Source organism: Cyprinodon tularosa, unplaced genomic scaffold (genome assembly GCF_016077235.1).
Source record: "Cyprinodon tularosa strain WSP-4 unplaced genomic scaffold, ASM1607723v1 ctg110, whole genome shotgun sequence".
NCBI lineage: Eukaryota > Metazoa > Chordata > Actinopteri > Cyprinodontiformes > Cyprinodontidae > Cyprinodon > Cyprinodon tularosa.
The window spans coordinates 905,956-931,152 of record NW_024037894.1 but is presented as its reverse complement, the minus strand read 5'-3'; the positions used below and the strand labels follow the sequence as shown (position 1 = coordinate 931,152).

The window sequence follows — 25,197 nt, the reverse complement described above, 5'->3', positions numbered from 1 at the left end:
AGTAGCCAATCACAGGCGGGCTGCTTTGTCCCGCGGTTAACTCCTTCAAAGTGATAAAAGTGGACAGGAGCGCACAGAAACGGGTCAACATGCACAAAGTAATAAGCACTCTTGTGATATATTGGGGCCTTGTGGTACTCGCATGTAGAACATTAGATGTGTGTGAGGATCAGTTTATAAGCAAATGTATCTAATAAAGATGCTCGTAGGAGTATTTGTTGTGTGTGTGCACCTTTGGCAGACGCCATATTAAACTCTTCCTGTGTTCGGCAGAATGACTGAGAACATTAATGGGAATAAAATTCAGAGTCTAAGCCAGACTGCTGATGATGAAGTGAAGGGAAAGAAACCGTTCAAGAACTCCATATCAGGAAGACAAAGCCATGTCGATATGTGCGTCTCCATTATGTGTGCCTTTAGTTTATTGTCAAAAATCCTATGGAAAACCAGCACCTCCCACGATAGCTCGGTGGCCATATTGGACAGGAAGCAATGGGTCCTTCAGCTTCTTTAGTTGAAATGAGCTCCAGCATCCCTGCTTGCAGTGAAAACAGAAGTTTGAGGCTGTTTTTATGAATGACGGCGATTAAAAACATGCAGCTTTGCCTCTAAAGCTTATAATGAAGTATTAAAAAAATCCAGAAGCAGTCATTTGAAGAGCAGCATAAACTTTAATCTGCTGCATCTTAGCTTTTATTTCTCCTTCTAAAGAAAGCTGTGACCAATCAGGGCACAGATGCTTCTGAGGAGCTTTCAAAGCGTCTTCTTGCTGTAGCTGGTTGGGTTCTGCTCATCTTAGGATCTCCCCAGACTTGTTAGTACTTTACTTTTCCCCTTATATTAATGTTAGAATTTAGTACCTATGAAATGGGATTTATCCTGAGAAACCTATTCTAGATGAATATAACATGAATTATAAATGAAATATCTATGCAATATAAAGTCATGAATAAAATCACAAGATTCAGAAGAAATCCTAAATCTGTTGGTAATAAAAGGATCCGCCTTCGTACTTTCCCCATAACAGCAGCATCCTTCATGATTTCCAGCTGATAATAACTCAGGTTGCTGTTGGGTAAAGCTTTTGGAACAACCTCGGTGCTCATTGCGTCGTGACTTTTCACTTGAAAACCAACGAAGCTAGAACCTAATGGAACGGGATTTTTTCATTAGATTTGTATTGTAGAACTGATCCCGACATCCTAATTAATTTGTCTTATCGCCACTTTTTATTTCCCAGCGATCAGAGATCCGTCCTCTCCTCTTTTGGTTTTTCATCATCACCTCATGTCTCATTATTAGTCCATTTTTTTAGTCGTTTCTAGGATATTCTGACTCTGGTCTGGTGTTTTTTTTCCTGTTTTGCAACCACTTTCTATACACAGAGTATACATTTCTGCTGACCATTTAAATCAGTCACAACCTTTTTTATCTCATTATTCTAAAATGTGAGGACCTAAATTCTTCTTAACTGGAAAAACTAATGTTTCCTGCAGTTATGCAGCTTAAGACCTTTTTTTTTCTCTTCAGAATTTAGTGGCAACTTTGTATATATCTGGGAATTGAGAGTGGGCTGTGAAACGTGACTTTAAAAAAATGTGAAGCATTTCCATCATGCCTTTAACGACAAACATGTCTGTTTTTTCCGTGTTTTTTTTTCCAGGTTGGAATTTCTGACAGCACAGCAGTGAAAGCAATGCTGTTAGGAAATCTGGGACATTATGCTCCTATCGCACCCCCCCCCCCCCCCCCCCCCCCCCCTCCCCTCCCTCCTTTAACGCTGTAGTCTGCTTTAGCTGTAGTGGTAGTGATGAAAATGGTCAGCAGAAATGTAAAGTGAACCTTGTTTGTGGTTATTTTTTGGATTTTGTAGAATCACAGTCGTCTTTGACCCTGCTCCCTGTTTAGATGATGTTTTTTGTTTAAGTTGACACTAATGGTGCTCGTCTTTCACCTCTGCTGTAACTACTGTACTGTACTAATCCATCCTAATCATGTTCAAGTCATGTGGACAAAGAAAAAGAAATGGGAGTGATCATCATTCAAAAAATGAAACATTCTAATGATAAACTGAAGCAGAGTCGGTCTCAGAAACCACTGAGCTGGCAGTCGCTGCTGGTCTTCCTGTACATATTGAGGGTTCCGGTACCAGAACCAAACTCTTTCTATATTTCTAAACCGAATATATTTATTGTTAATTTTTAATCTCTCGGGATTTTTTTCCCCCTTTTATTTTGTTTTAATTCCCATCAGAGTTTAAAAAACAAGGCATTTTACTCTACCTACATTTTCAGAATGAACTTCTCTGTTATGCTGTTTTGTGCCTTCTTCTTCTTTTATTGTTATTTTGTTTTTGTTTGTTTTGTTTGTGAAGTGGTCTGCCCCTTTAGTCAGAACTGAACATCACTGCAACTCCAAAAGGTCAAGAAGTGGATTGATTAAGAAATCCTCGACTTTTCTCCTGGAAATCAACTGTTACAAGCATGAAAAAGACATTTTTATCCACAGTCTTTCTCAAAAGCACAGAAAATGCAAAATAATTTTGATTCTTCTCAAAGTTTTGTCTGTTAATATTAATTGTTGTAATAAATATTTACTTTTAAAATGTCTCTGCGTCCATTATTGCCTTACTTCCTAGTTTGATCACTTCACAGACAGGTTTAGATCTCTGTTATTTTTCTGTTTGTGTTTTACCTTACTTATAAACAGCTGCTGTTAAATCTGTAAGAAATTATTGAAGTGATTCCCAAGTAAACTACAGGCACCTTTTTTCCTTGTGTTTTACTTTTAAAAGAATCGCTAAGCAATTGCTATTGGCCCAAATAAAAGCCAACCTCTCTTCGGATGAGGACATTTCTTCTGAAGGGGAAACTCAGGAGGATCAGTCTGATTCAGAGGGCAACGGCGAACCGAGCCAAGGCTCTGAGGAGAATCCAGCCAATGAAGACGGTGAGTCAATCAGCTTTTTCTAAGAAGAAATCCATCTCATTTAAGTGTTGGCTCGACTCCTTGCTGTCAACCTGGGCTCTGAACGGGTCGATGTCACATAGAACGTATCTCTGCTGCAGGAGAAGACCTGGTTTCAGAGTCCACAGACGGCAAACTTGATGAGCCAAAGTCCAGGCACCATCTGCTCCGCCACAAACTCACATTAGATGAGGGAGCTTCAAATGACAAGGAAGAACCTGAGGGGGGAGTAGAGACGGAGAAGATTAGTAGAAGGACCAGAAGGACACATCTGTTTTGTAAGCAAACATGCAACACAAGCAGGAGGAGAAGGAAGGTCCGACTGCTCTAATGTTTAGCTTTTATCTCCTGTTAAGCTGGGAGTGAAACTTGTAGCGAAGGTAGTGGAGAGATGCAGATGAGCGAGGTGCTGAGTGAGTCAGACGAAGAGGCTGCTGACGATGGGCTCCACAGGTACTTTCAATTTATTCACCAGCCACAGATTGTTTTCATCTTTAACAAAAAGCACAAAAATGAGAAAAAAAAACAGTTTCTGCACCTTTGCTTCTTGTGCTAAAATATTTCCTTCTACCACTCGTCTCAGACACTCGATGTCAGGTTTAAATCACCAGATGATGGCTTTCAAAAAAGATTTAATTCTTAGAAAAGAACTTCAGGTGGAATTTCAGTCATGTACTCTGTTAGATTTATATACACAGAAAACCTACAAATAAAAGAAATGTTCTTAAAGTTGGTGTATTTAACCTGCAGGTTGATGGGAATGGAAAGGGTGTTTTTGATCCTTACGATATTTTAGATATGATGCTCCTGAAATGAGAAGTTTTTTCTTCTTTTAAACGGAAATCATATTTTGTTAATAAACTCACTTATCTGTTCCAATAAAGAGAAAATACACTTATTTTAACCAAAGTAGCTCACTTAGATTCTTCGTCCAAAAACTGGTATAAGAGTTCTTGTTTTTTCTTAAAATAAGTGATTTTTCTATTGATATGATCTGATAAGATAACTTTCCAATAGCATAATAGGATTTATATTTAAAATAAAGAGCTATTATTTTAAGTGCATAATATGTAGGGCTGAAATAACTTGATTAATCAATTATTGAAATAATTGTCAACCAATTTAGTAATTGATTAATCGTTAACTTTATCATAGACACTGTAAAACATGCCTGACAGAGTGACCCACTTACAGCTGTAATTATACCAAGATTGTAAAAAAAAAAAAATATATATATATGTGAAGATTCTCAGTCATCCAGGTCAGGGTCAAGCTTGAAGGGTTCAGTTTAGGCAACTGGATGTGAAGTTTTCTAGAAGACGTTTCTCCTCTCATCCAAGAGGCTTCTTCAGTTCTAACTAGTGGTGGGGAGCTCTGAGATTAACATACTGAAGGTGGAACAAAGAATTAGGGGGATCAGAAGCCTGTTGGATGAGAGGCAAAACGTCTTCTAGGAAACTTCAGGTCCAGTTGCCTAAACTGAACTTTTTCAAGCTAAAATATATAAACATTTTGCATTTAAGATAAGGAAATGTTTTAGCCTGTCAATCTGCTCTATCCAGAACAGCTCAAGTGGAAAAGTTTTATTTTTACCTGGTTTCATTTCTGAAAAAATCTTTTTAAGGAATCTTTGTCTATCCGATTAATAATCCATTATTCTAAAATAAATCGATAGATGAATCGATTTGCAAAATAATCGTTAGTTACAGCCCTAATAATATGTAATTATCTTATTTTAAAATTGCAGATCGTTGTATTTTCCTACTCAATTTAAGATAAAATAAGCTGATTAAGACATTAAAATATACTTTAGGATCGGTTTCTACAGTGAGTTTTAGTCTGTTAGTTTTCAGTAAATCTGAGTTCAAGATTTTATTTTCTTTCCATATGTCTTCAAACCGGAGGTGGTGTAAAATGTGTTACCCAGGTTCCAGTGCAGGGTAATAACAGAAATTAAAAAGACATTAACGCAGTTTCTGTTTGGGATGGTCGTCCTGTCCGACACCATGCAGCACTCTGGGATGAACCTGAAGATCTCCGAAGTTTTCCATCTTTTATCAGTTAGTAAGCTGACAGGACAGGAGAGGAGAGCGTGAACAGGGTGCTGCCTCAGCTCGGGGGGACGGCTGGTCCAGTTCTCTCTTCAGGGTCGGCACCCCTTAGTCTAGCTTGATTTAACACGCTTGACTGTGATCAGAGACACTGACCGACCTCCTTGCCGTTCACACAGGACAGCAATCCAAAACGCACATCAAAGCTCGATTCTGAGCCAGACCTCAGTTCTATTGACTTAATGAACCAAAACAGCTGTATAAATAAAATAAAAAAAGATTCCTTTAATTCATTTCATTTCGATAATAGTAATCTTATTTTAATCATAAAAATCCTCATTTACCCGATCATCTTATTTACCTGCTGAATTTAAGGGTAAATTGAATTAGTTTAAAGAATTTTTACTTCATATTAGATCAGATTTATATATATATATATGATCCTGAGTCTGAGGAAATTACATTAAAATCCATTTTATTTTATAGAAAACATTTAGGAAGGTTCACTGTGACCAGACATCCATTATAATTTAGTTTGAGGCTGACCTGGTTTGTTGGCACCTCTATCCGGGCCGGACCAGGTCTGTCTGTTCAACTCCAGCTGTGCTCTGAAAACAACCTTTTGAAACTTGCCTTTTATTTTATTTTATTATCTTAATTAAACCTAAGATAACCTAATAACCAGTGAAGTAAAATTATGTTCAAAATAAATGTAATATAAGGTGCATGATATCAAATTATCTTATTTTAGGACAATATTACTCGTTATTTTCCTTTTCAAGTTACCGGAGATAAGACAGTTCAGATAATTTTGTACTGATTTAGAATTATTTTTTTCGTCTAATTTACTGAACTTTATCTATTTTTTTCCCCCTTAATTAATTTGTCTTATTTTTGCTCCAGATCTGAAGCAGAAGATGAGGAATTAGCCTTTAGTTCGGAAGGAAAGAATCAACCGTTCTGCATTCTGTTGTCTGACTCCAGCATTGAAGAGGTAGCAGCTTCAGTCTGTAGTTTGTGGGGAAAAAAGAAGATTCTGTCATATTTCACTTTTTGTTCTTTGATTCAAGGAGAGCGACAAAGAGGATGGAGGCGAGGAGACCAGTGAAAGTAGAGGAACCCCTAAAGGACGCAGAAAGATCCGCAGAATCATCGAGGATGAAAACCTCCGCGCTGAAACCCAGGAGGCCCTCAGAGAGGAGGAGGAGAGACGGAAGCGCCTGGCTGACAGATTGCAACAGATGGAGGACTGGAAAGAGGTACAGCAGGTCTCCTTAGAAACTTAAAGCTTTTCCTTTTGCTGCAGCTCATCCTGGAAAACACCAGTATGTTTTTCTCCAGAGGATTCTTTGTTCTTGTTCAGATAACGGTGATCCCAGATGAACTGTCTCAGGTGGACTGTCCCATCACCACCAAGCTGGTCCTGGACCAGGATGAGGAGACCAAGATGCCGCTGGTTCAGGTCCACAGGAACCTGGTGACGCACCTGAAGCCTCACCAGGTGGACGGTCAGTTTCTCAATACGATAAATTATTTTACTCCTTTTCACGCAATAAGGGAAACAGAATCATTGGGAACAGAGAACTTCAAAGCTTTCAGTTCTGTTAATTTCAATGAAAACAAAAAAGGCAAAATACCCAAATGAAGCAAGAGTTTAACAAAACAATGGAGGTTTAGATCCAGCAATGATGTGTCAGGTATGTGCCATCATGGAGACACTTATGCTGCCAGAAAAGGCTGCCTTCATGGAAAGTTTGCTGGAAGGAAAAAGTGTGCTACACTTCCAGTGTAGTTTTCCTCGACGTCTCATAGGTTTGAGTTTTCGTTGATGAGAGGAGACTAAATAAAAACGATAGTGGGTGGTCTGTCAGGCGTTTAAAATGCATTATTGTGCTGTAATCTACTAAGCAGTATCAGCCGTGCTGCTGCGTCCTGTTTGGTCACGCCCACCTGGCGTACATTGCTGCACATTCTGCATGTACGCAGACAGATCATGGTAGCAGCAGCAGGGGTGAAAATAATCCTGAATTGTCCGGTACTGCACGCTCAACTCTGACACACTCTGTTCTTCCAGCTAGGGCTGGGCGATATGACGTCATGTCAATTTCACAATCAATTGGGCAGTTTTACCTACATAACAATAAATGCTTGATAAATGCTCCGAAATAAAGTCAGAAATAAAGGCATCTGCAGGAAATGCAACTGGTCTATTTATAATTCTTTTATTGAATAAATCACATTACAAATGTCCTACATGCGCCGCTTTGATTTAAAAAAAATATATAAATATCAACAAAAAAAAACGTGGATGTCTGGGGGACAGTGATTCCCTACATGTTATGAATGCTGGCGTACCATAAAGAATAAATTATGAACAGTTTAGTTTGTGCTTTCAAGTCGTTGCCCATAGAAAGACGTTACTTGGATTACAAAACCGAATATCTTCAGAACAGCTCCAAATGACACAAAACTCATATGGGTGACTAGAACATGATAAAATCAAGGGCCCAATGTAAAAAACAAAACTGTTTTCCCCTTTAAATGATGCGCCAATATTATTTCTAAGAGCAACTATTCTTAAATTTAGAAAAATAAAAAAACATTCTTTATTATCTTAATTTCAAGTGCAGTGTGTGCAATTATTCTGTCCTAGGGGCCAGAATACTAATTTTACTTGCATGGTCATATTAGGGAACTATGATTATTTATAGAATGTTTTACTTATCTTTAGATCATTTTCACAGCTTAGAAATATAGAGTGAATTTTGTTCCATTATTGTTGCAAAGGAAATGTTTTGCTGTTGGAAATTTAGAAAAAGAAATCAAGCCAAGAATAAAAAAAAAAAAAACTTTTTTATAAAAATGTTATTCTTTCAAAAACATTTTTTTTTTACAGATTCTATATTCTCAAATTTAACTTTTTTAATTTTTTTCTATTATTTCTCCACTCTGGAGGCTTTGCTGTGGACATTTCTATTGGTTGGCTGGACATTAGCAACAACATTTTATTGGTCAAGTTGACCAATTTTATTGGGCTTGAAGCGAAAAAAATAAAAAAAAATTATGTTAAAATTATCTTGTATTTTTAGTTCTTACTGCTGCATTCATTTTTGTCTTTTCTTATTTACATTTGCAGAATGTTTCTTCATTTGATGAAATAATAATTATCACAAATAAAAAGCCTAAAGCCCTAAAACTATACTTTCTTTGGTAGAATGGGTCTCATTGCTTTACTAGAAACTGGAGTTATTTTCCATTTTTATGAATTCAACCAATTAAAAAATACTTTATAAATCCCAAAAGGGAAATTAAATTAATTAATTGGTTAAATTTCAGTCGGATTGTACTGATTTTTATTTTTAAGATGGATTTCTCTGAAGGTTTTGGTTTTTGCCTCCAGAGGGTCGTTCTAATGCTATATTCACACTGTACGCGCTTTGACCATCAAAAAAGCTTCTGCTGCTTTATTTCTAAAGCTTGTCCACATAACCTCTTAATATCCACCTTATTTTGGGAAATCCTCCCCTATTTTGCATACCCGAATAGAAAAGCAAATGACTTAGGAACTGTAAGCCCAAATTCCATGTGTGGTACATTATTTGAAAGCTAACACCTTCTAGTTTCTGAATATATACATTAAAAACACCCAAGCTGCATCAGTTCAAACGAGAAGTTTTCTTTTTATTCTCGAAAATAATAGGTATTTTTGAACAGCAGTTATAAAGACATGCTTGCTTGTTGTGGCTGCTTTTTCATGGTACATTTTGACATGCTGCTATATCTGTGTTAATTGTGTTTTGGTGCTCCCTGTGTCCATAAAATGAACTAGGTGGTTGAATTGTGGAAAATTTAAGCTTTCCAACAATGTCTAACATGTCTATATTGGTAAACATTTTACCAGTGTCATTTTCTTATGCATTCTGAGTTATTATTTGTAAACACTTTAAAAGCCTTCTGAGAGGTTAAGGTCAGATGTCCAGTAAAGTGTTTCCAGATGTTTCTGCTGGCAGAGAGTGGCTTTGCTATTTTTTATGTAATCCGTGGGTAAAATGTAGTTTTAATACATATTAATATATTTTTAGGTGATAAAGTCCACCTGAAAACATTATCAGTGCAGTCAGTTAATCCAGATTACCATCCCACTTTCAAATATTATTTTTCTTACTGAGCAACTCAGACCTCTGCATACCGGGCGGTGCGCTGTCACTGGGAATCCCCAGCAGCAGCTGCCTCAGGCCCTGTCGCCTCATGGGGCTTTCCCCCTACTGTTGGTGGCGGCTGGAGTAGATGTTACCATTTTTCAGGCATGTGGTACAAACTGCAAGCACCGGGGGAGAAAAAAAAGCAAACTATGTATACAATGTACGCCTGTACGCATTGCTTACTAAAAGACTGCCCAGATCGCAGCTTTGTCTTAGTCAATTCCCCTTAAACACCAGAGCTAAATAGACTGGAGGTCACTGCCGGTGTTCTGACCTCCATTTTTCTTTGCAGTGAGGCGTGGCCTGACATTGTCCTGTTCTCCTCTCTTAGGTGTGAAGTTCATATGGGACAGCTGCTGTGAGTCTGTGGAGAAGGCCAACTCTTCCCCCGGATCAGGATGCATCCTGGCACACTGCATGGGTCTGGGAAAGACTCTGCAGGTAGGGAACACAGATAAGAAAGACTCTCAGCTCATCGTGACTTCCTGCTCAACGTCATGTTTCCTCAGGTGGTGGCGTTCCTTAACACGGTGCTGCTCTCATCGAAGCTGACCTTCAGAACCGCCTTGGTGGTTTGTCCGCTCAACACGATCCTCAACTGGGTCAGCGAGTTCAAGAAATGGCAGCACAATCTGGGGGAGAATAAAGTCCGGGTACGGTGAGACAACGAGCCAAGTCAGATTATTTTCACCTGTTGGATGATACAAGCAGAAGGATGTGTTCCAGGTTTTAGAGCTGGCCACGGTCAAGGATCATCTGAACCGACTCAACACTCTGCAGAGGTGGCAGAGGGAGGGAGGAGTTATGATCATGGGGTATGAGATGTACCGCCTCCTGACGCAGAACACTCCAGTCCTACGCCAGAAGCTGAGGAGCCCCTTAGTAGATCCAGGTTCAGGAATTGTGATCCGATCCCTCTGGTTCATCCTCTAATGTCTCATCCGTTTTTTAATCTATTGTCTTCTCTTCTCTCAGGTCCAGACTTTGTCATTTGTGACGAGGGTCACATCCTTCGCAATGAAACCTCAAAGATCTCCCAGACCATGAACGCCATTAAGACCCGGAGGAGAGTGGTTCTGACGGGCACCCCGCTGCAGAACAACCTGGTAGAGTGTAGGTGTCCAACTGCACGTCCAAACAGTGACCGGGTTTAACTTTAACCTCGTTCTATGGAGGTCGAACACTGAAACTATCAGAGGTTTAGGTTGAGCATCTGTCTGTCCTCCGTTCTTCCAGAGTCCTTTTTTGCTGTAACATTTTTGTGAAAAAGGTCTAACTTCTATTTGCAGGCATGAATCTGCAAGCTAGCTGCTCCTCTCCCTTCTCTTCCATGTGGTTGCAAACCCACTTTAGGCATGTTACTGCCACCTAAAGGGCTAGAATTCGAAATTTAGCTGTTTGCTCTCTTATACTGTATGTAATAAAACCAAAATCAGTGCCTCTGCAATTGGAAAAATGTGGTTTGTGAAATTGCAATTATATTAACGCGCCTAACGCATTTAATTGCCCAGCCCTAGTTCTTGAGCGGATAGTTATTGAGTTTCAGATCTGTGGACTTTCCTGGATTGAAAAGGTTCAATGTCGCCTTCCTGATTCATTCTTTCATTGGTGTTGCTTGATGAGCAGGTTCTCCAGAGCTTTGGTGCCGTTAGAGGATGTTTGGATCCCGTTTCTCCGTACAGTCACTTTTGCAGTCCAGTCCTTTTACTGAAAGCTGAGCTGTTCTGTTATTTTGGTGGGATTAAAAGTATTTTTTAAATACAATGAAACAATCAATCAATGAAATTCCAAAACAGTTAAAAAAAATCCACTGGACTTGGTTTCCATTTTTAAGACGTTTCGCTTCCCACCCAGGAAGCTTTTTTAATTCAAAATGTAAGAAATAGCGTTGAGTTCAAGGCTTTATAGAGTGGACCAAAGCAAAGCCTTGTTTTGGCTTAGAAACATGCAAATTGAACTGGACAAACAGGTCCGGCCCTTTGGAAGAGGGGTCTTTTAGGTTCTTTGTTAGCCTTGAGCAGTGAACAACAGGACTAATTTCACTCCTGACCAGATCTGCACCCTACTGGACCTTTGACTTTCCACAACCTTGTTCAAGTTCAAGGATCATTTTTAAGGACAGAAGCATTGTTGTGCCATGGGATCTCCAGTGTCACCAGTTGTAGCCAATCTGTACATGGAAGAAATGGAAAAGAGAGCTTTGGACTCCTTCAGAGGAACACCACAGCCAGTGGTTTAGAGATGTGGATGACACGTTCCTCAAAACCAGATAAAAGAAGCGGAAGCTTTGACAAGACACATCAACTCATTTGAGCACAACATCAAATTTACCAGAGAGGATGCAATGACAACAAACTACATTTTCTGGACTGTTTGGTGAGCATGGAAGGACATGGAAACCTCAACATTGAAGTGTATAGAAAACCCACTCGCACAGACCAATATCTTCTTTTTGACTCACACCACCCACTGGAACACAAACTCTCAGTCAGCAGAACCTTACAACACCGGGCAGAACATGTCCCTACTGAAACAGAAGGAAAACACAACGAACAGAAACACATCAGCAAGGAAATCCAAAAGACGCAGAACATAACGGTGAGAAGATTAAACACAAAAAAATCACATATTTTGCTGGAGTCTTTGAAAAACTTTCATCCAAACACAAAATCCCAGTACATTTCAAACCAAACAAGACCCCTAAACAGAGACTAGTGAAACCTAAAGACAAAACCCCCTGACCTAAGATGAACAGAGTGGTGTATGCAGTTTAATGCAGTGAGGAATGCTCTGATCTTTATATTGGAGAAACCAAACAACCTCTCCATAAACGCGTGGTTTATGTTTCGCAGTCTTTCCTCCTCGGGAAAAGACTGTGATACATCTACACCTTATGGACAAAGGACATTCTTTTCAGGACCGGGATGTTCACATTTTGGACAAAGAACATAGGTGGTTTGAAAGGGGTGTGAAGGAAGCCATCTATGTTAAGAAAGAAAAACCAACCTTAAACAGAGGGGGTGAACTCGGGTTTCATCTTTCAAAAACCTACAATTCATTGATTGAGTTGATTCCTTCTCACTATCATTGCAAACCTCCACCCCCTTACAGGGGAACAAATCACCTCACCTGTTCAGCCAGGCCAACAATTCCCAGTAACGGCCCCCCTTTCAGAGACATAGACAGGTATGGGATATTACAGGATAACAAAAAACCCAAACCACCCCCATTCCAAAGGGGTGGACCCATTCATCCGGTTCAATTTGCATGTTTTCTAAGCCAAAACAAGGCATTTGGTCCACTCTATAAAGCCTTGAACTCAACACTATTTTTGACATTTTAAACTGAAATAGGATGGGAGGCGAAACGTCTTCAAACTGAGAAACAAAGTCCAGTGGATTGCTTTTTAACTTTTTAAAAAATGACTACGACCTGGATGACTGACGATCTTCACCAGCAGAATGACTGAATATTATTATAATGGCCCAGACTCTAAAACAGGCCTTTAGCTGAAAGAATAATTTGCTTACAGCAGTATTTGAGAGAAATAAATGCAAATAATATACAACATTTTCATCTAAAATTTAAATATGTTTATATAAATTGAAATTAGGGCTGCAACTAACGATTATTTTGCAAATCGATTAATCTGTTGATTATTTTTTAATTAATTAATTAATAATCAGATAGAAATAGGTTCCTTAAAGAAGAATTTTTATGAAATGAGACCAGGTGAAACTAAATTTTTTCCACTTAAGGGGGTCTGGATAGAGCACATTGACAGACGAAAAAAGTATTTTTTTTATCTTAAATGCAAAATCTTTATGTAATTTTTTACAATCTTGGTATAATTCCTGCTCCAAGTGGGTCGCTCTGTCAGCTAAAGGAATGTTTTAGAGTCTCTACACTCCAGTTAATGGTTAATTGATTAATGGATTAGTTGACAGTTATTTCAAAAATCGATTAATCTGATAAATTGTTTTAACCCTAGTATAAATAACAATAAAACAGTAAAAATAACAATGTAAAAACTGATCCAAAAATTTGAGCATAATATTGTTTGAACAATGTTTATTTTTATCCTGTAAAAATGCAACCAGTTCGAAGTTAAATAAGAACAAAATGCGACTCTAGAAGTCGTGCTTTCAAAGACGGTTTCCCAGCCGGTAACAAAGTTAGCAAGTTTCCACCCAGTTTAGTCACATTTCAAACAATATATGAGTTACAGAGGCTAAATATTGGACCCCACAAGTCCGTTAACATTTCTATTCTCAAATGACATTTTTGTGAATTTTCAGACGTTTTCTTTAGCCATCGTGCCTCTGACCAAGCGTGGGATCATGTAATCCAGTTCATGTGATCCTTTTCATAGCAGCCATCCAACACCTCTGAAGTATTGTAACTGTCTTTATCCCAGTTCAACCAATGGCAACAAACCCAGGATGTAATAGTTTGGATCAAGTTTTAACATGATTTAATTCCTTGGCAGTGGGATTTTAAGACCCCTTATGCTATGTTCACACCTAACGTGCTTTTAACATCAAAAAAGCTTCTGCTGCTTCATTTCTGATGTTTGTCCACATTAAGTTCAGACATCCAGTAACGTGTGTCCAGATGCGTCTGATGCTTCTGCTGCTCCTGTGTTCAATGAGAGCGGCTTTGCTATATTTGCTGTGATCAGTGGGTCAAAAGTAGTTTGAATATATTTTTAAGTGATGAAGTCCACCTGAAAACATCGTCTGTGCAGTCAGTTCATACAGATTACAATTCTGCCTTCACATATTATTTCTCTGTCAGAGCTGCTCAGACCCCCACATACCAGTGGTGCGCTGTCACTGGGAATCCCCAGCAGCAGCTGCCTCAGGGCTGGTCGCCTCTTGGGTGTCTTCCCCTACTGTTGGTGGCAGCTGGAAGTAGATGTTAGCATTTTTGAGTTATGTGGTACAAACTGAAGACACCAGGATAATAAGAGAACATATTTTGCCAGCAGGTTTCATTTTAAGTTAATTTGTGTGTTAATAAACTGTTTCAGCAGTGCGGAGTCTGTTTCCCTGACAGCTCTCAGATCAGCTTCTCTGATCGGTTGATGTGATGCGTCGTGCAGCAAAAGTTCAATTTTTCCAACTCCAGCAGCTGCTGCTTGTGAAGTGCGTCACGCACCTCAGATGATCAGAAGCTCATGCTTCAGCTGCTCTAGACGAACTGCAGGACCTTTAGATGCACCTTGGTGCACAAAAACCAGCCATTGACTTTGCATGTAAACTAGCTGCTTCTGCTGCTCTAATCACGGTGTGAACGTAGCATTAGGCTGCAGCCCCTCCAATATAAATCTGTTTTTCCCTTCAAGTTTTTGACCTCTTTAACATGCCTCCTCCACCTCTTCCCTTTCAATAGTCATTTTTCCCAGCTCCCTCTTCACACTCAGAACCAGCAAATGGTCCAACTGACGCAGCTGTCAGTTTTACCTTCTTTTGCCTTTAATCACCTTAATCAAAATTTTAGCTGGAAAGTATGGGATCTCACCCAATCCTTTAGAAATCTTTGGAGACTAAACTTGGTTGGAAGCTGCTGATGTCAGTGATGTAAAACTCCCCAATGACTGTCTGGCGTCTCCTAACTCGTTTTTCCTCCCTGCAGACCACTGCATGGTGAATTTCATCAAAAAGAACCTCCTGGGCTCCCTGAACGAGTTTAGAAACCGCTTCATCAACCCCATCCAGAACGGCCAGTGTGCTGACTCCACCCCCAGAGATGTCCGCATCATGAAGAAGCGTGCCCATGTTCTCCACTCCGTTTTGGCTGGATGCGTTCAGGTGAGAACAGGAGGAACGGCGGCCTGAGGGATGTCTATTTACATTCTCAAACTCCTCTGAGTTATTTTTCTTTTTTAATCCTAGAGAAGAGATTACTCTGAGCTGACTACGTTTCTGCCTCCCAAACACGAGTACGTGCTGTTAGTGAGGATCTCCACGCTTCAGCATAAGCTGTACCTCTACTACCTCGACCATGTGGTGTCTAAGCACATGTTGGCTGGTAAATACACAGATTAGATCACAGACATAGAGAGGTTTAGTCGTCCTCACCCTGCCTGATAGATTTAGGGTTGTTTGGAAATATGACGTTTTCCCAGAATCCCCGGAACATGTTGGCAGGTTTTTTTTTGTTTTTTTTGTTTTCATCTCCAGCTGAAGACTCCATGAAAGGGAAAACCAAAACCAGCGCCAACGTGTTCACAGATTTTCAGGTCCTGGGCAGAATTTGGTCTCATCCATGGTGCCTCCACCTCAGCAGCCTCAGCAAAGACAACATGAAGGTAGAAGAATCACATCAGCACTGTACCAGTATGAAGGTTTATCTCCACTAACTCCTCTGATTTATCCAACAGCAGAGACATTTCCAGAAGAACGAAGGGAAAGAAGTGAATAAGAACGGAACCATAGCCGTTTCTACAGTTGAACCCCAAACCGAGCCACCGGTGGGAGGTACTACAGCGGCAGCTGTCTGAGTGTCTGGATGCTGAGGCTTACAAAGTCCTTAGCTGAGATGTTCCTATTCTGATGTTCTCTGTAGGACATGAAGCATCCAGCAGCTCAGGTCCTCGGCGTCCTGCTCAGGCCTGGTACAAACATCTGCTGTCTGAAGGCGACGCCAGAATCATGGAGCATTCTGGAAAAATGGTTCTTCTGTTTGAAATCCTCCGAATGGCCGAAGACCCGGGCGATAAAGTGTATGTTTTAGAAAAAAGTAGCCGGAGCCGTTCTGGTTATTTGTTTAAGTGCTGAACCCTTCTAAGGTTCTTTTAGTTATACAAATGAAATCTGAAAAGTCTGGTTAGCCTTTATCATTAGCTGGTCGTCTTTCTGATGAGCTTTGATCCACAGGCAAAAAAGATCCATCTAACCTGGCCTTACTGTCTGACATCTGCCCAAGAAGTCGTTTTGATTTGAGATTAATATACTAAACTGCGATCTGCTCATTATTAATCATCTTTAATTGAAAATTCTGCTCAAAATGAAGAGCAATAATCTGCCAATGCAGGTGCACTTGGAAAGAATTCTTGTTTTTTTTGAAAATATAATTTTTAATTTGGGATTCAAACAAATAATCAAGTTGGACTTAATTGTCAGTTTATTAGATTAAGATATGTTTCATCAGATTAACTGTTAAGGTTAGTCTAGAAGGCATTTCTGTCAGTGTTGTAGTGTTGCCAGAGAGCAGAACCATGAATGGGTCCAGCGTCGGTCCGGATTATTTCCATGAACTTTCTATGGTTCTGCAGTAGCTGCTGATGTGGACGGATGCTGGTCGTCACCATCAGGAACTGTCTTTGTTAGCAGGATCCGATACGTTAGCTCAGACAACGCTGGCGCTCCTGGTCATGTCACAGCCGTGTATCCCTCCACCTAAAATGAATGACAGCCTATTTGTTTCAACCACGAGGTTTTGCAGGATGGTGAGGCTCTTATCCAGGAGCAGCGTCCTTTTTTTGGCACTGCCATCAGATGGCGCCATGTCTATGCTCATTTCGCCCCCTGCTGGATTCTATTTAGGCCAAAGCAGATGTAAACACTATCAGGATGGAGTATTGGTGTTTATAGCCTTTTTATAAAACAGGATTAGATGGTTTTTGCGCTTTTTTGTGGAGATATTTAAAGAACTCTATCTTTAATCCATCAAATGTTTTAACAAATTTCTAAGCTTCGTTTTTCAAGTGTTTGTTTTTTGGATTAAGTATTAAAAAATTTAATTATTTTTAGATTTTCAAGGTCACATTCGCCTTAGTTCTGGGGGTGGAGCTTTCCTCTGGTGTAAGAAGCAAAGATGCATTTCTATTGGTCTGCTGGACGCTAGCTACAACATTCTGATTGGCAAAGAGTCAGTGCTAAGAAAATGTAATCTGAGAAACGCAATTTGAAAAACAAATTTAAAAAGGAAAGGAAATCTGAAATATCAAACAAAGAGTACCTTTAAAAAGAAAAATGAAATTATAGAATAAGAGAAAACAGTAAAGTTGCTCTCAAAACCTTGTTTTGATAATTTTTCAGAGTTTTTCTTTCTAGACTACATTTTTTTATGTATTCCTTGCAACAATAATGGAACCAATTCCCCTCTGTAGTTTAGAAGACAAGTGGTGTCTAATGGAATTGTACGGCACTCCACAGAGGACATTTTAAAGTGCTTCCATTCCTTCAGTTTTGGTTTTGTTCCTAAGCCGTCAGCGGTCTGCAGTGATGCTTCTCATTCAGCCAATCCCATGTCTGCGTTCTTAGGCTGGTGTTCAGTCAGTCCTTGATCTCACTGAACCTCATCGAGGATTTCCTTGCCGCCTCTCACAAAGCCAGAGAGCCTTTATCATCCGTAAAAGGTGAGAAAAAAGGAACGCTTATCCAGACGACTTCGGGGGGGTGATTATTTATTTATTTTTATTTTTTTGTGAACTTTCAGAGGGCACCTGGATTAAAAACTTGGATTACTATCGTCTGGACGGCTCCACCTGCGCTTCACTGAGGAAGAAATGGACGGACAGGTTCAACAATCCCTCCAACCACCGGTACACTTTGCTCCATGTTGTCCATCAATGCTGGAGTAAGACGGAGGGGAAAGTGATTGATGCTTTTGATTTTACTGCTTTTAGCGGCAGGTTGTTCTTGATCTCAACGAGGGCCGGCTCCCTCGGGATCAACCTCGTTGCCGCCAACAGGGTGGTCATCTTCGACGCGTCCTGGAATCCCTCCTATGACATTCAGAGCATTTACAGAGTGTACCGCTTCGGTCAGCTGAAGCCGGTGTTTGTGTACCGCCTGCTGGCTCAGGTAAAACGCTGAGACCTCAGTCGCATCGCCCTTAAAAAAAATAATATGTTTTTACCCATGCTTTCCGTCTGCGGCTTTCAACAGGGAACCATGGAGGAGAAGATCTACGACCGACAAGTCGCCAAGCAGTCCCTGTCCTTCAGAGTCATAGATCATCAACAGATAGAGAGACACTTCACTCTTTTTGAGCTGACTGACCTCTATACGTTCGAGCCAGACCTGCTGGATGATCCAAACTCTAAGAAGAGCAAGAGGCCAACTCCCATCCTGCCGAAGGTTGGCCTCCAACTCAGTTAAAGCGGAGCCACTTCCTCACCGGACGCTACAGACCCATGTGCTTCTCTTACAGGACAGCATCCTGGCGCAGCTGTTACAGATCTGTAAAGACTGGATCGTCTCCTACCATGAGCACCAATCCCTGCTGGACCACAAGCAAGAGGAGGAGTTGAGCGAAGCAGATCGCAAAGCTGCGTGGGCCGAGTACGAAGCCGAGGTGACCACCACTAAAACGTTGTTTACAAAGACAGTGTTCACGCTTTCTGTATTTAAACGCCGCCTTTGTTTTCCACCAGTCGAACAAAACCAACGCCCCCACCGGTTCAAACCAAGACGGCCTGCAGACAAAGACTAACGAGCAGCTGCTGGTATTTAACAGGGAATCTCTGAAGCTGCTTAAATTACATCTGGAAAGGATTTTTCACCCGTCTCTCTTTGCAGGAAATACTCAACAAAAGCAGAATGACTTTAAGCTCTGTTTTCCTGAGCCTGCAGCAGATAAGGACTCATTCTGTTGAGGACTATGTCCTACGACTGGTCAGTGAACACAACCAGCTCACATGCTTCACTGAGGTCTTTACAGGGCTTAATGTTACATCCAACGTTTTAATCTCATTCCTAGTATTTCGGTCAGACTGCGTGTAGAGAGGCTCTGACTAGCCAGGGTGAGCAGATCCTGATCTGTGCAGATTTTTTTCACTTCTCTCCTTGTGCCCAGCGAAATGAAACAATTTCCCACATTTGACTTGGACAGATTATAATAAGTTATTAAATAAGTAAAAAAAAAAAAAAAACTATCACATCCTATAAAGTAAACCTTGATTTAAAGGTATAGTGGAGGATGTTCTTTTTCCGGGTGGATCATCAAAATAAGTGGTCCTCCTAATTGTCAGTCATTCTGGTGATACGGTTACGTAAGGCCGTCCTACGTGCTCGCCCCCATTATTACTTACTGGTGATGAGTCTGACATAGTAGAAAATTAACAAATCTTTTGGAAAGTAAGCTTGTATGAGCGATGCCAACAGCAACTTTTAAACAGAGCGTGCATGAGGAGAAATGGGCTCATGCACGCTCTTGCATGCGTTTAATTGGCGTTACTGGCGTTATTGCAGGTATAGGGTTGTGCATGTGCAGTGTAGAAGGCTGGTCTTTTTTAAAAATTTATGAAAATCCTCCACTATAACTTTAATGAGTCTGTGCAGTATCTGAAACCAGAACATATAGAATGTTCATATGTTAAAAACATAATGAGATCTACGATCTAAGGAAAAGAAAAACAGCAATAAACGCCATGGGATGGTTTCTATTCTGACTGAGGCAGAGAGGTGATTCTCAGAGAGAGATCTGGGAAGTTTATTCAAGTTTTTATTTCTTTTCATAAAGAGGTGAGAGATATGCCGTGCTTACCTGCTCTGTCTGCCCCTGGTTCATTTGTTTTTTGTGAGGCTCAAAGATGATTGCCACTTGATCCATTTTCTGTCCTCTTTAACGCCTATCATGGGTTAAGTGTTCTATTTTAATGTTTCATTCATTGTTTTTGCACCAGTCCGTCCTGCTTGCCTGCTGTCCACACAATGTGTGACTCCAAACTGACTCTTTCTCTGTGCGATTAACAGATTTATTTAATATTTTCCCCAAAAGCAGATGTGTTTTACTTTCTAACCGCGGCTCTCTTTCTGCCAGACCCGTGAAATTGCTGCAGGATTGCTGCGTAGTCCGACCAAAATAGACCTGGGCGCTATCTCAGTCGGAGCTATGCAGCACCCTGCAGGAAATCATCCCCATTGACTTTCGTGGAGCACTAAATTTTCTGTTGGATCCGACTAAAAATCGGATTTGTGGGCGCTGATTGTTGGATTGCACTAAAACCAGAAAGCTACATTAGAGTTCGATAAAACAATGTGTAAAATATTCCTCTCCAATAACAGGAGAGCTTTCTAATATTTACTCCTGTTTTCTCCTGCAGCGCCAGCAGTACCCTTTGTTGCCAGAAGCCGAGCTGAACAAGAAAGCTGAGAATTGGAAACAGTCTGATGATAACAGACATATTCTCATGCATGTCTTTTATCAAGAAACCCTCAGAAACCACGAGTCTGTAAGTCCGTCCCTCCTGAGCAAACGTTACTGTAAACACAGGATCCTAACGGGGCCAACCTCACCTTTGAATTCTCTCTTAGCTCACGATGCAGATTCAGGCGCTGCTCAACAGTCGACGAGCTGCTGTGACGCCCAGCGCCCCAAGCTCCTCCCACCAGCCTGTGCCCACCTGAACCACCAACCAAAGCCTTAACAGGAAGAAGACGAAATGAAAGTGTTATTCTGTAGTCACTTTATTTGTTTTCCTTCTGTAGAAACAGACCTGAATGTAAAGATCTAGTTTCCTGAAACTCTTCTTGTCTGCAAACCTGTAGTTTAATTATGTTTACCTGTTGTGTTAGTTTCTGCTTATCCCTGTGACTTAAAATAATGTTTCACTCCGGGTTAAATGTTTTTACTGTTCTGATAAATTAAAAGTTTGTTTTTTTGCACTAAAGCCCCCGAGTCCAGTTCAGGTGTCAGTGGGTAAATAAGTTTTAGTTAAAACTCAAGAGGCTTCAGCCCTCCTCCTGGGCTTTCGTTTTAGAAAGTGAGAACAGAATAAGTTCAGGGGTTAATCCTCATATATCCTGGATTTTCCGTTTCAGAAAGCTGGATTAGCCATTATCCAGTCAAGTTAATGTCGGAGGTTCCTCCATTAAATATCTGTGAAGATTCTCATTCATCCAGGTCAGGGTCAAGCTCGAAGGGTTCAGTTTATGCAACTGGACGTTAAGTTTTCTAGAAGAAGATCCAAAAGGCTTCTTCAGTTCTAACTGGTGGTGGGGAGCTCTGAGATTAATATACTGTAGATTACTTAGATTAATATACTGTAGATTACTGAGATTAATATACTGTAGATTACTGAGGTTAATATATTGTAGGTGGAACAAAGAATTTTGCGGGGGACGAAAGGTGGCTATGATCCCTCCCACTGGATTGGCCATGGAGGTCACCTGGTGGTTTCATGGTCGTCAGAGGGTTCTGATGGGTCGTTAACTCCCGGTCACATGCCTCATTGAAGTGTGAGTCAGGTGAGGGCAGATGAGAGTTGAATCTTCTGGATATTGTTCCTAAAAGCGCTTTGGAAGTAAGTGAAAAGTTATGTCTAAGACCAAGTCCTCTGTTAAGAGATGTTTTTTCCAGGTTAACAAAAATGGCTTCCTTAACCCCTCTCTCAAACCAAGTCCTTCTTGGCTAGAATAATGACGTTGTAGTCCTCAAATAAGCGTTGTTTATCCTTCAGGTGTAGGGGAACAGTTGAGTCCTAATCTGAGGGGTCGGCCCTCCTGTGTTGAGCCATGCTCCTCTGTAGCAGTTGCTTGGTCTCTCCAATGTACAGGTCTGAGCACTCTTCACTACACTGAACGGCGTTAACCAGAAGGTCGGTCTTGTTTCTAGGTGTCTCGTCTTTGGGGTGAACCAGTTTTTGTCTCAGGGTGCCAGTTTTTCAGACAAATCGGCACCTACAGCATATTAATCCCAGTGCTCCCCATCTTCAGTTGGAACTGAAAAAGCCTCTTAGATGAGAGGAGAAACTTCTCTTAGAAAACTTCACCTCAAGTTGCCTAAACTGAGTATTTCAAGCCAGTTCCTCCGTGAAATGAAGAGTGGCGGCCTAGTGGTTAAGGCATAGAGCTTGTAATCCTGAGGTTCTGAGTTTGAGCTCCATTCCCACAGACAGCCACTCTGGGTCTCTGAGTAAGACCCTTAACCCCTGATTCCTCCCCAGGCACCCCATGATGGCAGCCCATTGTTTCCCAAGGGGAGGGGTTAAATGCAGAGGTAAATTTCTCTTACGTAAGATCAATACAATTCAGAAAAGTTCAATTAATTAATTAACAAACTCTGGTTGGTAGAAGGATTTCTAGAAGTTATCAGTCTGTTCATTTGAACTGAGATCAGACACAAGAAAAGTGTTAGAAATGTTGTAATTGACTGTGGGAGCCTATAGCTGGAGCACTACGCTCCACACCATTAGATGGACTTTAATATGGTTACATCATTTTATTTTCTAATTGGTTTTCATTATTCAACAAATCAGTGTGGAAAAGTTATTTGTGCTGCACTTAACATTAAGTTGTTTGCATACAGCTCAGATGTCTATTAGATGGATCCTGATTTGGTAGAAAGGAAAGTTTGAATCCAGGCTGAGGCCCAATCAGTCGAAGAGTTTGTTCTCTTCAATCATTGTTGAACTTTGAAAAATATTTATCAAAAGAAAAGATTTTGAAAGTCATTTTGCTGTTTTCACTGATTTCTTTTTCAAATTGTACATAAAAAATTATAGTTTCAATTTTCCTCAGAAAGTTTCACAAATTGTATTCTTTTCTAATTTTATTTCACTGAGGACCTTCACTTCAAGGCCAATCAGACGCTCCCTCTTGACCAATGAAAATGTTGCTGAGGTTCAGCAGGCCAATAGGAATACGCCTTTGCTCCTTACTCCAGAAAAAGTCCCGCCCACAGAAGTTTAGATGACCTGATCTGGAAAACGAAATTTAAAAAGAAATTCCTTTGTGAAACTCGAAGAAGAGAAATTTAAAACAGCAAAGTTTCTGTCAAAATCATATTTTGGTTTCCAGGCATAAGCACAGATAGCATCACATTCACCGCTCCTTCAGTAAATAAAGTATGTTTTATTTTTACATTTCTAGTTCTCCTCTCTGATTAAATATGTTTTCTTATAAACACACCTTTTGTATTTCACACAGAGACTGAAAATGTGAAAAAAATCAGAGTAAACTTTTTACATATTTCTTGGAGAAAGCAAGCTGGCTGTGTGATTCAGAAGGTAAAATATAAACAGAATAGCTGATAATTGGACTGATTATTTTATCTCGATTTACTGCTACGTTGTTTTTTGGGTTGCTTGTTGGGTTATTTCCAGGGGCCGAGCTAGATGGGGGGCCATGGCCACCCTTAGCCAATCACTGGCCACCCTTGTGGCCACCAACACCCCCCCCCCCCCCCCCCCCCCCCCACCAATAATCAAGTGGAATATTCAAAACTTACATTTTTCATATATTACTTACTATTTTTTCATAGATTCATAATTACTTGATAACAAAAGCACTGTGGTTAATTATGCACATCAATATACTAACATTATTCCTGCTCTTTTCAGAACTAGATTTTGTGTTTTATGGGGTAAAGAGAAAATGATGTGTCTCTGCGTTCATCTAGGAGTCTTTAGTGAAATCATAGATAAATAAGTATTTTTAATAAAAAAGTATTAAATAATGAATTAATGTAGATATTAGTACTCGGAAATATCAATTTTATGCAGGATGATTATTGATAAAAGTAGGTAAGTATTGACAATGTAAAAGATGTTTGCCCCAGAATTCCAACCTGAAAGAATTTTATCCACTTTACCTTCTATCTAAAAGCATGGATGTTTTAATATATGCGTCTATTTGTTAGCAAGGCTGTAGGAAAGTATAGTTTGTCCTTATTTAGAAAATTTTAGTGTTTTGCTCATTCCTTTTTCCTGTTGGAACAGGAAAATGAAATAGGTGTAGTGCTGATGAGAAAACTTTCAATTCTGTCTAATCCCACTCATGCATAGCCTGGTCTCTGTCACTTTATGTTTTTGTAATCTCCATACGACGTCATTCACATTTTTCTTGATCATTTTTCCTTTTGCTGCAATAGGGGATCGACTTTTCTGCTTTCGTTTGATCAGGGCCTCTACAGGTGCTGGTCATAAAATTAGAATATCATGAAAAAGTAGATTGATTTCAGTAATTCCATTTAAAAAGTGAAACTTGTATATTATATTCATACATTACATACAAACTCATATATTTCAGATGTTTATTTTGTTTAATTTTGATGATTACAAATGACAACAAATGAAAATCTCAAATTCATCATATCAGAAAATTAGAATATTGTGAAAAGGTTCAAAATTGATGGCCCCTGGTGCCACACTCTAATCAGCTAATTAACTCAAACCACCTGCAAAAGCCTTTAAATGGTCTTTCAGTCTAGTTCTATAGGCTACACAATCATGGGGAAGACTGCTGACTTGACAGTTGTCCAAAAGACGACCATCGACACCTTGCACAAGGAGGGCAAGACACAAAAGGTCATCGCTAAAGAGGCTGGCTGTTCACAGAGCTCAGTGTCCAAGCACATTAATAGAGAGGCGAAGGGAAGGAAAAGATGTGGTCGAAAAAAGTGTACAAGCAAGAGAGATAACCGCACCCTGGAGAGGATTGTGAAACAAAACCCCTTCAAAAATGTGGGGGAGATTCACAAAGAGTGGACTGCAGCTGGAGTGAGTGCTTCAAGAACCACCACACACAGACGTATGAAAGACATGGGTTTCTGCTGTCGCATTCCTTGTGTCAAGCCACTCTTGAACCACAGACAGCGTCAGAAGCGTCTTGCCTGGGCTAAAGAGAAACAGGACTGGACTGCTGGTGAGTGGTCCAAAGTCATGTTCTCTGATGAAAGTAAATTTTGCATTTCCTTTGGAAATCAAGGTCCCAGAGTCTGGAGGAAAAGAAGAGAGGCACTTCATCCACGTTGCTTGAAGTCCAGTGTAAAGTTTCCACAGTCAGTGATGGTTTGGGGTGCCATGTCATCTGCTGGTGTTGGTCCATTGTGTTTTCTGAGGTCCAGGGTCAACGCAGCCACATACCAGGAAGTTTTAGAGCACTTCATGCTTCCTGCAGCTGACCAACTTTTTGGAGATGCAGATTTCATTTTCCAACAGGACTTGGCACCTGCACACAGTGCCAAAGCTACCAGTACCTGGTTGAAGGACCATGGTATCCCTGTTCTTAATTGGCCAGCAAACT

General features: G+C 40.2%; 1 protein-coding gene across 2 annotated transcripts in view; it reads left to right on the top strand.

Moving 5' to 3' along the window:
• LOC119791113 (transcriptional regulator ATRX-like) overlaps nt 1-20,838 on the top strand; it is a 43,815-nt gene extending 22,977 nt beyond the window's left edge. Inside the window, exons 11-34 of one of the 2 annotated variants that reach the window (XM_038297036.1) lie at nt 2,795-2,949; nt 3,069-3,245; nt 3,324-3,420; nt 5,922-6,012; nt 6,089-6,277; nt 6,382-6,526; nt 9,552-9,661; nt 9,730-9,873; nt 9,947-10,112; nt 10,196-10,333; nt 14,858-15,033; nt 15,118-15,253; nt 15,406-15,533; nt 15,609-15,702; nt 15,791-15,947; nt 17,491-17,585; nt 17,666-17,771; nt 17,856-18,033; nt 18,118-18,309; nt 18,383-18,526; nt 18,606-18,677; nt 18,751-18,846; nt 20,277-20,405; nt 20,488-20,838. In XM_038297036.1, coding sequence (XP_038152964.1) covers nt 2,795-2,949; nt 3,069-3,245; nt 3,324-3,420; nt 5,922-6,012; nt 6,089-6,277; nt 6,382-6,526; nt 9,552-9,661; nt 9,730-9,873; nt 9,947-10,112; nt 10,196-10,333; nt 14,858-15,033; nt 15,118-15,253; nt 15,406-15,533; nt 15,609-15,702; nt 15,791-15,947; nt 17,491-17,585; nt 17,666-17,771; nt 17,856-18,033; nt 18,118-18,309; nt 18,383-18,526; nt 18,606-18,677; nt 18,751-18,846; nt 20,277-20,405; nt 20,488-20,580 — 3,208 coding nt within the window. In that variant the 3' untranslated portion in view covers nt 20,581-20,838. Of the gene's footprint in view, nt 1-2,794; nt 2,950-3,068; nt 3,246-3,323; nt 3,421-5,921; nt 6,013-6,088; nt 6,278-6,381; nt 6,527-9,551; nt 9,662-9,729; nt 9,874-9,946; nt 10,113-10,195; nt 10,334-14,857; nt 15,034-15,117; nt 15,254-15,405; nt 15,534-15,605; nt 15,703-15,790; nt 15,948-17,490; nt 17,586-17,665; nt 17,772-17,855; nt 18,034-18,117; nt 18,310-18,382; nt 18,527-18,605; nt 18,678-18,750; nt 18,847-20,276; nt 20,406-20,487 lie in introns of both variants that reach the window. The other variant, XM_038297026.1, reaches the window with a different exon arrangement.
• Nucleotides 20,839-25,197: the final 4,359 nt, after the last annotated feature.